This window comes from Platalea leucorodia (genome assembly GCF_965183815.1).
Source record: "Platalea leucorodia genome assembly, chromosome: 1".
Lineage (NCBI taxonomy): Eukaryota > Metazoa > Chordata > Aves > Pelecaniformes > Threskiornithidae > Platalea > Platalea leucorodia.
Window position 1 is genome coordinate 6,509,378 of NC_138823.1, and position 16,770 is coordinate 6,526,147.

General features: G+C 39.1%; 1 protein-coding gene across 1 annotated transcript in view; it reads left to right on the forward strand.

Moving 5' to 3' along the window:
* The window catches only part of FAM135B (family with sequence similarity 135 member B), a gene marked incomplete at both ends in the record, with an annotated part of 152,691 nt that overhangs the window by 79,036 nt on the left and 56,885 nt on the right, over positions 1-16,770 (forward strand). The window contains 3 exons of the mRNA XM_082326563.1: positions 1,175-1,245; positions 3,408-3,581; positions 13,796-13,922. Coding sequence (XP_082182689.1) covers positions 1,175-1,245; positions 3,408-3,581; positions 13,796-13,922 — 372 coding nt within the window. The remainder of the gene's footprint in view (positions 1-1,174; positions 1,246-3,407; positions 3,582-13,795; positions 13,923-16,770) is intronic.

Below are 16,770 nucleotides of genomic sequence, written 5' to 3' on the forward strand. Positions count from 1 at the left end.
GACAGGCACAAACCGAAATCAATTGTCCTTTTCAGATGTGTACCTCAGGATGGGTCAGCTCACTGTATGCATCTGCTTATTGCTTTCCACTGACAAAAGACAGAACCTAGATGTCTCACCTCACCTTTTTGGGGCAAAAAGGGTAAAAAGAAGTTGCATTTATAATACCCTAATTCTTCTTCCATTCTAATTTATTTATTTCCATTGATTATAGTTGCTTTAAATGTGCCGAGCTGGGATGTGTTATCCAATGTAGTCCTTTCCAGGTGAAGGTAACAAACTGACAGCTTACTTCATGTATTGTTTCAGAAAACCCAATTGAAGTATTTTATTGACAAAAAAGGAAGGGTGATCTTGCTGGTGGGACCTATTAGATGAAGGTACCACTGAGCCAGCTTATGATCACTCATGATATCTTCAGTGTATTTGGCAAGATGAATCCTACCATGTATAAACATGCTCAGTACCCTACAACAAAGTGAACAGTTGAACTTCCATTAATTTAAGCTTTAAAAGCAACAAAAGCCTTTGAATTTTGCAAAGAAAATTATCTAGATGAGAATCAATGACAGACTTCCTCCACGAATCTGTCAAGGGCCAGAAAGAGTGACTGGGAGGCAGGAAAGACTCAGTTTGCTGAGAAACAAACTAAAAGGCTAATGATGAGACATCAGAAATTGTCAGTTTTTTGAGCCATTTCTGACTGGTTTAAGCTGTAAATTTTGAACCTGACATTAGTTACAGACAGGTAATCAGAATTCATGGCTATTTCTCAACCAAGAAAACCTAGTCCTTGTTCTTATTCAGCTGACAAGATAACCCAAACGAATACTCGCTCAATGAGGGAGCTTGGCTTCAGAAATACTCCACTGACTCTCACTGTGCAAAGAGCAAGCATCCAGCAAATGCAGTGCTCTACGCGCTCTGGTTACTCTTGTCTGGAGTGATTTTTTTGACTTGACAGGACACCCAGGAGCAGATAACACCTCTGACTGCTCTGGTTCCATGTGAATCCTTCAGCAATTACCTCGACTTGTTGTCACATTTGCTCCTTTCTACCACTGTGTTGCTGCATATTTTTGCCTTTGCTCTTATCAGATAAACCCATCCACCTTTGCCTTCAATGTTGTGGGTGCCTATTTATAAAGGTAACCTTGCCTTTCTCTTTTTGTAGGTGGAAGATGCATTGAGTGAGGCAGATTTTCAGCTCAAGTTGGACCTGCACTTTACTGATAGCGAACAACAGTAAGTGCTATTTTAAAGCTCAATTGGAAATGCAGGCATTTGTTCAATTGGGAAATTATCTTGATGAAGTGACAGTTGTTTGGAAAAAGGGATAGCTTTGATAAGTCTTTCCTTTGCCTCACTGTTGTAGTCTTTCTGTTTCTCCTCTATGTATTTGAAGAGTGTATCTCATACTCCTCTTTAAAAGAACAACATTTTTTCTCCTTTAAGTGTGAGGTTTTCAAAGGTGTTAAGTGTTGCTCTATCTCTGCTGCTGTTAAAGTCAAAGGGAATATCACCCCTGACCTCCATGTGAGCAGGGGTTGTGGTTCAGGAATGCATTTATCTGAGGAGGCAACGAAGTATTTTCTGGCTGAAGATGAGTGTATGAACATGCTACGTGCTTTTCTTGTATAAGAACCAAAGCTGTCTCTATATTTTAGGAGGAAAGAGTCTTCCTATTGACTTTGATCTCTTCCCATTGCATTTGATTCCATAATCTTAGGTGAAGTGGGAGTAACATCCCTTCCTGAAACATAGCAGAAAGTGTGATTCCAGACATTATTCAGCCTCTCTGAATCACAGAAAAGGCTTCCAATGACTTCAGCAGCATTTGGGGGGGGGGGGGGTGTGTGTGTGTGTGTAGGGGGCAGTGCAGAGGAATCATCTGAGCTGTGTTTCATGTTAAGACTGTCCCCATGTGATTTTAGTCATATCCATAAGGCACCTAAACAAATTCCAAGAACAGGTTTCCTTTATCTTCAAGTTACAAAAAGTGAAAACTTGTTCTCTCAGGCAGGTGGGACTGGATGAAAAGTCATCAGCTGTGATGTTGATAGGTCTGGAAAAGAGAAAAAACAAACATGAAGTGATAGCCAAGCATAAAATGAACTGAAGCTTTCAAGTTATGAAATTGTGCTCTAACACATACATTTAATTTCTGTTATCATCTGAATGATTAATCTGATTCACTATAAAAAAAAAGCAGTGATTTTTATAAAAGGATATTCTGCAAATCTCATTGAAACACTACTTGGGACTAACCATGCACCATACTCAACCATCTCATTATAGGTTTTCTTAGCTCTGGGAAACAATTGACTTCAGAAGGGTCTTTAATGCTGTAAAACAATTCATAGAACCATAGAATCATAGAATGGTTTGTGTTGGAAGGGACCTTAAAGATCAGCTAGTTCCAACCCCCCTGCCATGGGTAGGGACACCTTCCACTAGACCAGGTTGCTCAAAGCCCCATCCAACCTGGCCTTCAACACTTCCAGGGATGGGGCATCCACAACTTCTCTGGGCAACCTGTTCCAGTGCCTCACCACCCTCATAGTGAAGAATTTCTTCCTTATGTCTAATCTAAATGTACCTTCTTTCAGTTTAAAGCCATTATTTCTTCTTTTGATGTGAGTTTCACTTGCATCAGGAGGATGTGGTTAGGCATGCTCCAGGTTTACATCTCAGTCTCCTGCCCTATAGGTGACTCAGATGTCATGTGGTTGACTGCACACTAGGAAAGTTATCTGGAATAGTTATAATCAAACTTTAATTTAAAAGTCTTGGGTTTTATTTACTGAAAAAAGGAGAAGTCAGTCCAACTTGCATTATTTCTCTGCAGTTCCTTCACCTACTCTTTTTTTTTTTTTTCCTCTTGCAAAAAGTTTTTTCAGATCAGCTATCTGGAAATGTAGTCTGAATAATTTCAGCTCTCTCTGAGACAGGACTGCTTCTAACTCTCACAGATTGCCTGAGTTGATTGTTCTTACGCTGAAAATCACAAGTAGTGAGCTGTGCTGGCTATGAACACTCAAACAAGCTGAGCAGTTTGCTAAATGTGTTTCCTTCTGCTACTTAGTTCTTGATGTCCCCAGAACTAGTGCATAGGTGGACATCAAGGACAATCACCAGGGGAAATTGGAATTGCATCACATCTATTTTTCTTTTATACTGTATATTTATATATCTCTCTACATCTGTTATTTGTTGTTTATTTTTGGATCTATATGTATACTTATATGTATATGTGTATAGATACTCATCAGTTATGTAAACCCTTATGAAGCTGGGAAGTGATAAAAATTCACCTCAAGCCATCTCCCAGTCTGCTGCCTGTAGCATGTTACAGGCTGTGACAACTCAAGCTTTCACTAACGCTTGTAATCCTCTTTCTCTTCCAGGCTGAGAGATGTTCCAGCGATCCCCATGATCAGCAGCCGTACACTGTGTCTTCACTTCCATCCCCGGAGAGGTCTGCACCACCATGTTCCTGTCATGTTTGACTATTTCCACCTGTCAGTGATATCCGTCACAGTGCATGCGTCACTGGTAGCATTACACCAGCCTCTGATCAGGTAAAGGACACAGAAATATCTGTTGAAAGGAGGAGATTCCTCTTCTGAGTTCATTTGCTTATTGTATAGGAGAGGCAGAGAGGATAATTTAATTTCAAGCTTTTTGGTCCTGGTCTAGGATTCTGGAGATTGGGGTTTAGAGCCAGCCTCTGACACAGGCTCCTTCCCTTGATAAGACACTAGGGGTCTGATCAAAAACTAGCAAAATCTTTGTGAAAAGATTAAGAAATTCTGATTAGTCTTGATCTCTCTATTCCCCATCTGTAACACGAGGAAAGTGAAAATTCTCTTCTCCTTGGCTGTTTTTCCTCTTTAGTCTAAAAGCAACTAAGAGCATTTACATTTTTTCCCCTGTTGTTTTGTAAAGCATTTAGGATAGTTGGACTTTAATCCCACCTGTGGCCCCTGTGCATTAGCATAATTCATAACATGGCTAGAAGGAGGTATGCATCAGTCAGTACTGGATAAGGCTCCATTGAATTTTGCCTTTGCAGCATCATCTGATTTAACCATGCAGCAGTATAATACTAGCTGCCATGGGGTCTAGATGTGATTTATGTTATCTGATTCGTAACGACAAGAAAATAATTCAGAACTCCTTCAAATAAAACAGGGCTAGAGGTCAATATCCTCTAATATTTAGAGCAGGCGAGGGGAAGCAAAGGTCTTTCTGGCAATTTACTTTGTGTCCAATCTTGTCATTGCGTAAGATAAAGAGTGCTGAGAGGGAGGGAACTCCTTTGGTCCTGAAGCAAAATGCAGTGTTCAGCATTGCTCAGATTCCCTTACTCCAGCAAGGCCTTGCTGTTTACCAAATGACCAGGAGACTCTCAAATTTGTCAAATATTGTGCAAAGACCACTGTGTCAGAAACAAAAATGAACCTGTAGACTCTTTTTTTCTCACATTTGGTGTTTTGACTTAATACATCTTTGCTTCAGTTCTCCATTTGTATAAAGATATTGCTTGTACATGATGCCATAGAATGAATTAAGATTGTAAGAGATTAAGTTGTGACAGTGATGCGAGTCGTATTAGTGCATCAGACTGGCATATCTGTCTTTTCTTCTGCTACTGAGATACAGATAACTGCTGTACCTCTCTTCTGCTATGTGTTGACTTTTTAAATAGCGAATTAGATTGTAACAGATCACTTCTAACCAGATAATTTTGCTCAGATAATTTGCCCATTGTTCTACGATATAAAAGGATGAAAGAACAATAGTTATCAGGCTTAATGACTGTTTTTGGTGCTTTGTTATCCTCTAATGAATGGGGCTGCAGAGACTTGTTACTGTTATTAGGCATAAATCACATGATGAGCAACTGCTCCATAGTCAGACTATTATAGCTTTTAAAATACGATTTTGTGGACATTCATGAAGTATACCATATTTTTACTTAATGCAGTGGAATGAAGATTTTTGGCAACACAATATAGAGTCTCATTTGCTTAAGCCAGTAAAATAATTTTAAAGTAGGATACTGAGGATTTATCTTCTTCTTGATAAATATTCAAAACCTGAAGAGTTTTTATATCATGCATTCTCTAAATATAAATCACGGTGAAGAGACTAGTGTAAAAGAAATACCAGTTCCAAGCATTTTGAAACAAAAGTGGCCAACTAAAACTTACTTGCTTTTCTCCCTTGCTTTTCTCCCAGCTCAGAGCTTTCCTGCTTATCACTTATCATTGGAGTTTACTAGGAAAAAAGGTTTAATTGTAAAATCAGATCTTTATTTTTGTAACACAATAGAACCTGAATGACTGGAAAGACGTTTTTGTCAAATTATAGAAAAAATAAACACGATAGTTACATTGTCTGGGAAAAAAATACCGATGCAGTATTTCACTGTGGTTTAGTTTACTACCTTAAACTGTCCCATCATAGTATGTACTTTACATGTATACACACATTATTTCTACACATATGTATACACTTAAATGTAAAACAATAACAGTTCTAGACCTGCCTTGAAAATAAAGACCTCACATTATGTAAAACTGAAATTCACTGCTGTCCTGAAGTTGTCCTGGAAAACAACTTTGCCTGAAGCACAGCTATCTGCTCACATATGCCCTGTGGACTCAGCTTTTCAGATTTTGTTACCTCTCTTTGCAAATTAGGTACTCTTCCCTAAAGTCCTTCCTTGTTGCCTGTATTTAAACAGTGAAAACAGTAGGGAAACCAGCAAGACCAATTCAGGCCTTTCCCTGCAGGGTAATGTACACCCACAAATAGCTCCTGTTGGGCAAACCTTGCCAGGGTGCCTCCATTACCTCCTGTTTTTTGACAAGTGAACATTTTGATATTGATGTTTGTCCTGGTTAATAATTTTTATACAATAAATATTACATTAGGTTTGATACTTTGAAGCCCTTGCCTCTTAACAAACTGAGAATAAGTGAAATTCATGTTTCTGGGATCCTTTGCAGGATTCTGGATGGAAATTTTCTGGCCTGAAACACTACTCCCTTCACCTGCACCTTCCCCTACAACCAAACCTTTCTGCCAGCCACAGCAGGACATTATCACACCACTGCTTGCAAACCAGAGGGCTGGAGCTGTGCCGCTGCAGACCCCAAGCCCCTCGCCCTCCTGCAGTGACAGCGGCTGTGCAGGTCGGTGGTGTCTGCACTGAATGCTTTCAGCAGCTGTGGATCACAGAGCAGTATTTTCAGACTTTTAGGATGTGGGAGAAACAGAGGATATTTGTCATGGTTTAACCCCAGCTAGCAATTAAGCACCACGCAGCTGCTCGCTCACTTCCGCCCTTGGTGGGATGGGGAAGAGAATCGGAAGGGTAAAAGGGAGCAAACTCGTGGGTTGAGATAAGAGCAATTTAATAATTTAAGCAAAAATAAATAAAAGAGTTAAATAGGTAAAGCAAAAGCTGCGCACGCAAACAAAGCAAAACAAGGAATTAATTCGCTACTTCCCATGAACACGCAGGTGTTCAGCCATCCCCAGGAAAGCAGGGCTCCATCACGCGTAACAGTTACTTGGGAAGACAAACGCCATCATGCCAAATGTGCCCCCCCCCCCCTTCCTTCTTCTTCCCTCAGCTTATATACTGAGCATGATGTCATATGGTATGGAATAGCCCCTTGACCAGTCTGGGTCACCCCCCTGGCTGTGCTCCCTCCCAGCCCCCCATGCACCCGGCTGAGCATGGGAGGCTGAAAAGTCCTTGACCAGTGTAAGCACTGCTTAGCAACTATTTAGCAACAGCTTAGCACTGCTTAGCAAGAACCAAAATATTCGTGTATCATCGACATGATTCTCATCCTAAATCCAAAACACAGCACCATACCGGCTACCAAGAAGAAAATTAACTCCATCCCAGCTGAAACCAGGACAATACTCTAGAGCAGGAGTTGGCTGGCACGTCTCTCCTAACATCATAGAAATGACAGTTCTCTTTGGAAAGTAAAGGGCTTGCCTCTGGCAACCTCATTTTGCCCAGGCTGACAAAAGATGACCTCAGCAAGTCTCTCAAAAGATGAACAGAAAAAGTGAACGATGCTCAGGCTTGAAAGTACTCCCCTGCTGAATGCACTGGCCTCCACAAACTGCTTAAATACATTTTTTATTCTCTTACCTAAGCTCCAGAGGCTAAATGTGAGCATAATGATGCAGGAGGAAGGTGAGGAGGAGTCAGGGCTTTTGCACTCCACTTTTCTGTTTTGCCTTTTGTACAGATCAGTTTGGTTTCTGGCGTGAGACATTGACTTCTCCTTTAGCTCCCTATCACTGGCTTTGCTACTGGTCCAGTCTATAAGTGGAATCAGCAGTTATTCGCCCAGTATCAGCTGTTAGAAAAGGCGCTTTGCTCCAGCATAGTTCAGACTTCAAGAAATATTTCTGCTTTTCCCAAAGGGACACATTTATCTCTATGTCATGCAGGTCTACTTAGTCTCAGGCATGCTGCAAGCTCAGTGCCTTTCTTATATTGGATTCATTTAGGAAGCAAACAGCAAGAAACATGGTTACCTGCTTCATTAATTCCATAGACCCCTGCACCATGCCTTCCCGAGAGGACTTAGCATATGCTGCTGTTTATAAGAAAAAATACAACTCATAAATAATCTCTGAAACAAGTACCCAAATACATAGTTTCACACACACACAGTTTCCCCCGCTGGATACATTGCCCTATATGTTGTATTTCCTGTTAAGTAGCATGGACAATAGGATCGGGTTGGCATGTCTTCTACTGAAAGTTTAGGCAATGACTTCAGATGATTTATACTTTCTTCCCCTGAAAGCTTTCTGGAAATGTAAGAGTGTGTTTCAGCACCAGACTGCTACTATCTGTACAGACTGGTCTCCTCAAAACTATGCTTTGTCTGAAGGACTGTGCAGAATCCAGCTCACTCGGTGGCCACAGCATCTGCAGTCTTACTTACCCTGGCTTTTGGGCTTCAGCCGAAAACATTTGCAATCTGAATGAAAAAAAAAAAAAAAAAAAAAAGAAAAAAAATAAGCAAGACTTGAAATTGCTGCAAACAAGCAAGATCCTTCATCACAGGCAGCTGGCAAACCTGTTTTCTCTTGTTTGCACAAGAAAGGGTTTTAATTTCCACAGGTTTCTGAATTCTCTTCAACTTTCTATTCTCTTCCCCACTTCCATACATACTTGCAGGATTTTACTTGTTAATATTGAATTCTTAATTGCCTACATCCAAATCACTCTATGAGAAACAAGAAATCTTGGTGGCATCTGAGATGGGGAGATAATATAGTACACATTTTGCAGGTGGAGAAACCAAGACACAGACACTGATTTTTTCAGTGCCTTGAGCTTGCTCTGCCTTGGGAAGAGGAAACAGAATCAAGGGGACACAGGCTATTTAAAGGTTTCAGTCTTGACCTAGTTCTGCTCTGCTCCACTGCACTGAGGAATCAGGCCAACCCTGGCCATCCTTGAGCAATTTTATCTTGCCTAAATCCTTTTATTCCCAGGCGTCCTCCTGTTCCTCAAAAGCACGGCTGATATATCTATACGTGATACACCCACTGTACTACCCCGTACACCTTGAATCTGGATGTGGACTATACAGGTCACCTACTTATTGGGCAGCTTATATCTAAAACTGCCACAGATGTAATCCTGGGTAGCAAAGTTCATGACTTTTTTTTTCCCACTCCATCTAATTTGCAAATAAATTAACCTGTAGAAAGAAAATGGAATATTTATGCAGTAAAGAGCTATTGTTTCCATAATATGCTTATTAAAAGAATACTGTTTTATATTTTTTTTCCTCTAAGAACTCTTCCTTAATAACTGGATGATTTTTCCTCTGAATTTTCTTTTATTTGTTACTGTTTGTTATGTATCTGCAAAGATAAACCTCCACTTTGACATGCCATTCTCCTGAGTTACCAGCTGAGAAGTCACATAAGAGAAACCTGAGTATTTCTGAGTCAAACTTTCAAACCCCTTCCCCCAAAAACAAACCTCACCAAAACCCCACCCAAAACTAAAGAAATATCACCACATGACTTTGCCTGCTTTGAAGTTTTACAGCAACTAAGGGTGTTCAGGACAAATGAATCAGCATTTTCCAGCAATCAATCAAAATCATTGGAGATTTCAAACCAGATTCCTCCTCTGTTTGGGATCTAGGGAGAGATATCTATTTCCCTTACAAATTATATTTTAACAAATCTTATCAGTTTTACACAAGAAGTTCAGAACATGGGGAGAAACTTTTTAGCCGGGCCTGTTGTGATAGGACAAAGGGTAATGGTTTTAAACTAAAAGAGGGTAGATTCAGACTAGATATAATGAGGACATTTTTTACGATAAGGATGGTGAAACACTGGAACGGGTTGCCCAGAGAGATGGTAGATGCCCCATCCTTGGAAACATTCAAGGTCAGGCTGGATGGGGCTGTGAGCAACCTGATCTAGTTGAAGATGTCCCTGCTCATTGAAGGGGGGTTTGGACTAGATGACCTTTAAAAGTCCCTTCCAGCCCAAACTATTCTACGATTCTATGATAATATTTTACAGTTGCTGATTATAACCTTAGTGAAACTCCTTGTGTAAGAGCAAAACATGTCTAGGGGAGCACAACTGTAAATATCCACACATTATTCTCAAAAACAAATAACAGATCATCTGTGTATCCTATGGCCACATGCCAGCAGCAATTTGCCAAAAGCTATATTGATGTTTTGAGTTAAAACAGTGAGGGAAATCAGTGTTGTGCATTGCATCATTCCTGATCTGTGGGAGTTAGAAGGAAGTTCCTGGTGAAATGTAAACGATGCTGTTAGTGAAGGGTGTGGGAGTTTGGTTCTGAAGTGTGTTATTTCTATGGGACTTACTTATATTTTTCATTTTTAAAATCAGTAATATTTTATGCATAAGGGACTGAGGAAAAAAGAAGTGATTTTTCCATAGGATCTGGCCTAAATGGAATGCAAGTTCATTTCCTGAACTTCCATTCCTGGTTCAGTCACAAGATGATAATTCCTTGTCATTAGAAATGTGAAGATTGTGGGGGATTTTTTGTTTTGTTTTGTTTTTTTTTACGGTTTGATCATTTCATATAATGCAAGATAGTTTTTTTCCCAAGCAACAGTCAGAAGATCCTAACCTGTTAGGTTTTTTGCCCTCATTCTGGTGAAATCTACAATTCATGAAGGAATTAAGTTTTGCTTACAAAAAAAAAAAAGGTCATCATTTCGAAAAAAGTGAATGAAAAATTAAAAAAGGGTATTTCTTTTTGGGGCAGTTTAATCTCAAAGGGAGTATTATATTTTATTAAATTGGCCTAAAGCATTTATTCTGAATTACTTCAATAACACATCTGAATTAACATTTTTCAAGGCCAATCCATTTCTTATGCTAGGGAACTGCCATCTGGTTTATATGTTTAAAGAATTGACCACAGAAGATAAAAAACAGGGAATGATTATTTAATAGTTTGTGCCATACAAAACCTAAAAGGTGCCACATTCAATTCTCCAACAGAAGGTTCAAAACAAACAGAAAGCGCAGCATACATTACAATGTGCAATTCATTCCCAAAGATGTTACAGAGGCCAAAAGTATAAATCAAAAAGGCATGGACACAAATTCATGGAAGATAACCATGACTGCTGGAAATAATTGCCTGAATATAACCTCTGAGTCAGAAAGTTCTTAAATTTTGGTCGCTGGTATCTTGCAGGCTATATCATAGGAAAATACTGGGTTTTTCAAGGCAGATTACTAGAGTATGTATGTGTCCCTAGATGGCTGCTATAAGAACTATGAGACTCCTCTGAAGGATAAAGACATCTCATGGATAAGTCACCAAAAGAAAAGCTAAAAAAAAAAAAAAAAACAAACCAAAAAAAGCAAAAATAAATAATTTCTTTCACTGAAAATATTAATAATTCTGCACACATGTTCATTCTCTCTGGCATGCACACATTACCTCTTTTGACCTTTTTTATCCTAACTCCAAATAAAAGCTAAGGTTAACATACAGGATGAGGATCTAAATGTTGATATTAAATCAATGCTATTAAAGCATAGTCCAAATGGACATGTAAATAACCAAGGTTCAAGATTCATACAAATGAGCATGTTTGCAGGAATAATAGGAAAAAATACAGAAATCAAAATTTGATGTAGCAAATTAACCTGTTATTGCTAATAAAAATTGTCTTCAAGTATTATGTGCTTCAGAAAGCTTTAGAGGAACCTCAACAGCTTATAAGCCTTCCAGTTAAACTCTACCTCAACAGACAGATGACATTTTGGAAGGTTTCCCAAAAAAGGTTTTTGTTTTACAGTGCTATGTGAAATCAATTTCCATAAAACCAACAGATTAAAATCCTTTCCTGCTGTAAAATCAAAAGATAAATAAATAAAAAGGGCATTAAAAAATGCTTTTCTCTCCCTTAAAACCTTTGAAAGCTTTGCTAAAATTCAAATGAGGATTTTTTTGTGTGAAAGCGACATTTGTTTAAGCTTCTCTCCCTGATACCAGAGCAATCATTTTTTATTTCTGCTTCTTGAGCCTTTCCAGCAGACCAGGGCAGACAACATCATCCAGTAACAGCTGAAATTATTCAGAGTAGTGTTTATCTCTTGGCTGTTTGTAATTGCTTTTGTTTATTTATTTATTTTTATCTTAAATGTTGCATGTAGGAAATACATGGAAAGACTTCATGCTGCTTAGAAGCATCCAGCTGGAAATTTCTTGGATCACATAAATTAATACATACATAAGCAAGGCCAGATATATGCTAAGGTCTTCTACACCATCCTCCCCATCATGGGATGTCCTTTTTGTGAGTGCTAGGGGATGTATAACAAACAGCAGTTTTGACTTAGAGGCGAGGCAGGGATTTGTGATTAACCTTCTGAAACTGGCCCACTTCCTAATTTTGCTTAAGATTCTTTTTCTGATGTCGTACACATCACTGAGCTTCCCTGCATATCAGAACCTCACCTGTTATTCGAGTGATAACAAGTATTGCCGCACCTCTCTTTTGTCTTGCATCCTTAGCATAAGCATCCTTTCTTTTGTTGTGTGTTTTTGTACAGCAGTCAGGACTCTTGTCTGTCCTTAAAAACTGAATCGGGTGTAGATATCTATGAATTATGGCTGATCTGAGCTGACATGGCCACATGATACACATCTACATAGAGGAATAACCTCAGATTGGAAACTTGGCAGAATGAATGGCACTGCCTTGTGGATTTTAGTTCTGACACATTATAGTTTTAAGATGCTTTTTTGTGCTCCCCATCTTAGAAGTTTTTGTTCTTCCAAGGAGACCAGGTCTCCTGGGTATGAGGTAATTTGGGATGCCTGGTTGGGCATCAGGTGCCTGTAGACAGTGATCCCAGTCTGAAAGCTGTAGCACAAACCCAGTGGCCTCTGCCATTACCTCTGCCCTGAGTAAGAATAGCAAATGTGTTTTCCTTCTTTCTCTGCAGTTCATTATTTCAATTCCACTTTTGCCTACATGCTTTTTAAGAACACTTATGGTTGCTTGCATCACCATTTAGCTTCAGTAATTCAGCTCATTGTATTCACCACAAGTAGCCCGATTTCTCTCTTGAAATCTTGTATTTATGTTATCACAGGGACTAACAGTGGGGTTTATCTCACCTAACTTCAGTTGTTTATGAGGCAGTCATCCTAGCCTCTCTTTATAGTCCACAACAAGAAATACGCACTTTGAGGGTGAAATTCATCTGACCTATTTGATATCAGTACTTCAGAAAGAGATGACTCATACCCTGGAAATGCTGATTCCTCTCCAGTGACTATAAAGGCAGCCTATGCCATTAACTGGGATGTAGACATTTGCTCAGATTAATCCAGAATAAAAGCCTATGCATTGGGACTCTGGTGGGCTCAATGCTGAGTAAACTCCAAACAAGAAGTTCCACTCTTAATGGGTTCATGCTATAAGATAGGAGACATACGGATACAGTCAGAAGGGAACACTGTAACCATAATAGTCAGCACTGAGAGGTAATGACCTCAGCGCTGAAACAACTTAAATCCTATCAGGCTTTTGAGGAAGGAGTTGGATAACAGCAAATTCATGTTGCACATTGGTATGGGAGAACACATCCCAAATGAATGGGCTGCCCCCAGCAAAAGGAAACGCATGTTTTGGGCTGAAGTCTTGTCATTTTAATGCTGGAAGCTTATGTCATGGCACAGTGAGAAGTGGGAACTAAACTTACAATACGTAATAAAAGATTGGGATGAGCTATAAAGGATATCGATATTAAAGAGAGATCATGCAGAGAGTTCAAAGAGGAAGGGTGATATGGTTAAAGCCAGAGAGAAAGATGTTGAATCAATCAAGATGCAAGCTTGATAAGAGTATTATCTATGTGGATAGATGGAAAGGTTGTATTGTTGAGATGTTATGCTGGAAAAAGATCTGTAAGACAGCAGAGAAAGGACTGAGTGAAAGATAACACAAGCCACTGGACTGAATGCCAAGAAAGCAAGCTCCATTCACATCATTTGAGCTAGTGCATACTGGACAATGTTCATTTTGAAAGGAAAACATGTGGACTTACAGTGTCAGCTTGAAATAAATAAAAGCAAAACCCAAAAAGAACAACAACAAAACCAAAACTGCAAACATATTCTAAGGAAGGAAATAGCACTGGGACAGCAATGACTCTTCTCTAACAATACTGCTCTGATTATTTTTCTTCTCAATTTTTCTTCTTTTAGTTTTGCTCGTCCAGGGAAAGGTTCATGGCTTGGTAAAGGCAACCTGGAGGCAGGACCAGACCAGTCCAGTATGTCTTTAGAAAATCTAGTGTTTGGAGCTGGCTATTGCAAACCTGCTTCTTCAGAGGTAAGGAGGATGAACAATGATGTTTTAATTCCACTTGGTCACACAGAGTGTCCACATTGTCTGTGAAGAATGTGCCCTGGTTTATATTGCTAGTAGAGGGATTTTGTTGGAAGAAGAACCCTTCAGACGTTTCTGTATGAACCACCTGGCACTTGGATACACAGTTCCTGGGTGTTCGGCCTGCACCTATATGAACCTTTTCAGAAAAGTTCAAGATGTATAGATATATCCCTGATTGTCAATTCACCTGACCAGGTGTCTGCTATAAGGTGAAATTAATTATTCAGTAAAAGATCCTTGCTTTCAGGTCTTATGTTTGACAGCCAGAGGACTTGAGTCACTATTAAGGATGTTGTGAAGGAAGGGTTTGTGTCTGAAGTATTGAGTATCGTGTGTGTTGGTGACAGGGTGTTACGCACATTGCCTTACTCAAGGCAGGCCCCACAGTTAGTTTATGCCTTTGATCTTATTACTTACCACAGGTGAATAGGAGAGCTAGTTGTGCAATTTTTAGTACGAAGTTGTTTGTTTGGAAAATAATGATTAACTGGGGGGAGGGGTGTTTTTTGGTTTTGTTTCGTTTTTTTTTTTTAAATGCTAGCTTTGAAGTAGTTATTATCAGAAATGTTTCCTCGGATCTAGAAACTCAAACCAGAATATTGGAATAATTAACTTTTTAGGAAACTCTGATTCAAGGGTTCTGATTAACATGCTGCCCTCAACTTCCCTCAACCTTTCTTGTCGAAGCTGTTCTGTATAAATATTAAAAATATGGTAGCCTAGAGCAGCTGGTGCAGAAGAACTACCAGGGAATTAATTCAGACTGAGAGAATGTTTGGCCTGAGGCTGCTATCCGAACCACTAGGTCATTGTATGCTTTTGGCAAACAAACTGACCTCAACCTCTGCCTCTCCGGTAGACAGTCACATCATATAAATTTAAATAACTGATTCAAGTGTTTGTCATTGTAGTCTAATCTCTGTACATCTCTGTACACCACACAAGAGAGTATTTTGCAATACTCTATTGTAAAAAGATAAATGGAAAGGCTAAATCTCCACTTCCATTTTTCCTTTCACTTCCCATGGAAAAATCTTAGCCTGCTGTGATTAGGAAACCTTATTTCCTTCCCAAATGTTTTCCTTAGCTGCAAACTCTATTTTCTTCCTATCTCTGTTGACTAATCTTTGATTATAGACTTTATTTTTCTTCTTTTTTTTTTTTTTTTTTTTTTAATGACAGCATAATTATTATCCTAGCAGGTGACCTATTAAATACCAAAATGAAAGCACTCTATCATGAACCGACTTTAGCACTCTGCTACACTGCAGGTCATCTGAACGTCACACACCAAATAATCATAAATATAATGCTGCATGCTGCATGCTCCACCTCCACATGGTCAGATATGCATTTGCTTAGCTTCAGAAACCTCTATAAGTCATGACATCTGTTCTTGATCTGAGCATTTTAATTTAATAGACTGTGATGGCCTTTTTGCATATGCTATCCATGATGTATGATAATGAGCAAAGACTATTTCTCTTGATTTGTTGTAAAAAATAATATTTCAAAGCCAGAAAAGAAACTGGTGTGAGGTTAAACCTAACTCCAAGTGAGGGCCTTGTGACTGAGTGCTGGTTTATGTGGGAGTTTATATCAAGCCCTACGGGATTGAAGTGAGAGGAGTAATTTTATTTCTTACAGTGCTGCAATGCTTTACACTAGGTCAAGTTTACTTCCTTTTACAAATTTGTAAATTCTATTTGTTAAATATAACTTCAACTAGACTATAGACATGTCCAGGTTTGGGGAATTTTGCAGTCATTGTCAGTGGACATGAGAATGGATCCTACTCTTTTTGTTAGATGAAAACTGCAGACCTCTCTACTCACTTTATCTATATTTTTGGTCAGACCTTGCCTAATGCATGTCCAAATTAGTAACTGTTGGATACCTTAACTCAATATATACCACACTTTTTTATTTATTTGTTTGTAAGCTACTCTGATTTGATGCAGCTGGTTAACTCTAGGCGAGAACAATCAACATATTTTGTCTTCCACAGCAGACAAAGCTTCATTGGGCAGCAAGACGTGGGAAAATACATTTTAGAGACTTTGGTTAGTTCCTTTTTATGTCATAAAATGCTGTGAAACAGTTAATGTTGTTCTGCCCTTTTTTTTGTTTTGTTTTGTTTTGTTTTCATCTCTGCAAAGCTGAGTTTGGTTCCTTCAACTTTTTATGTACATTTCTGTGTTTTCCTTGATCTGAGAAGTCTTCAGGCTTAAGCTCTTAAGATGCATCTCCTGGGCAAGTGTCTTCTGTCTGATGTCTTTTCTAGGGAACTGAATCTGATTATTCAGTTCTCTGTAAGATTGCAAACAATTGAGACTTTCCTTATTTGAGGTTTACCTACTGTGAGTAAAGCAAAAAGAGCTTTTTTTTTCCCCTGGTTGCAGCCAGATTATTTTTCCAAAATACTTCCATTTGAGCAAAAGCTTGTAATGGGTAGGAACTCTAAATCAATCCTACTGCACCCACTTCCTAAAGTCTAGGAGCTGCATGGCTTAAAACCCCAGGAAATCAGTGGTTCACTGGGTCTGAGGCACTTACTAACTCCACAATTTATTAATTTTCATAGGTTTGGCATAAATTCTACAAAGTCATGAAGCAGACTTGCTCACAAAAGTAAACTTTGCCCTCACTAGTACTTGGTAGATGGACTAATGGCATGGTGTATTGAGTTTATGTGGCAAGGTTTTGGTAGCAGAGGGGGATGGGAGCAGAGGTGGCTTCTGTGAGAAGACACCAGAAGCTGCCCCCATGTCACACAGAACCAGTTCCA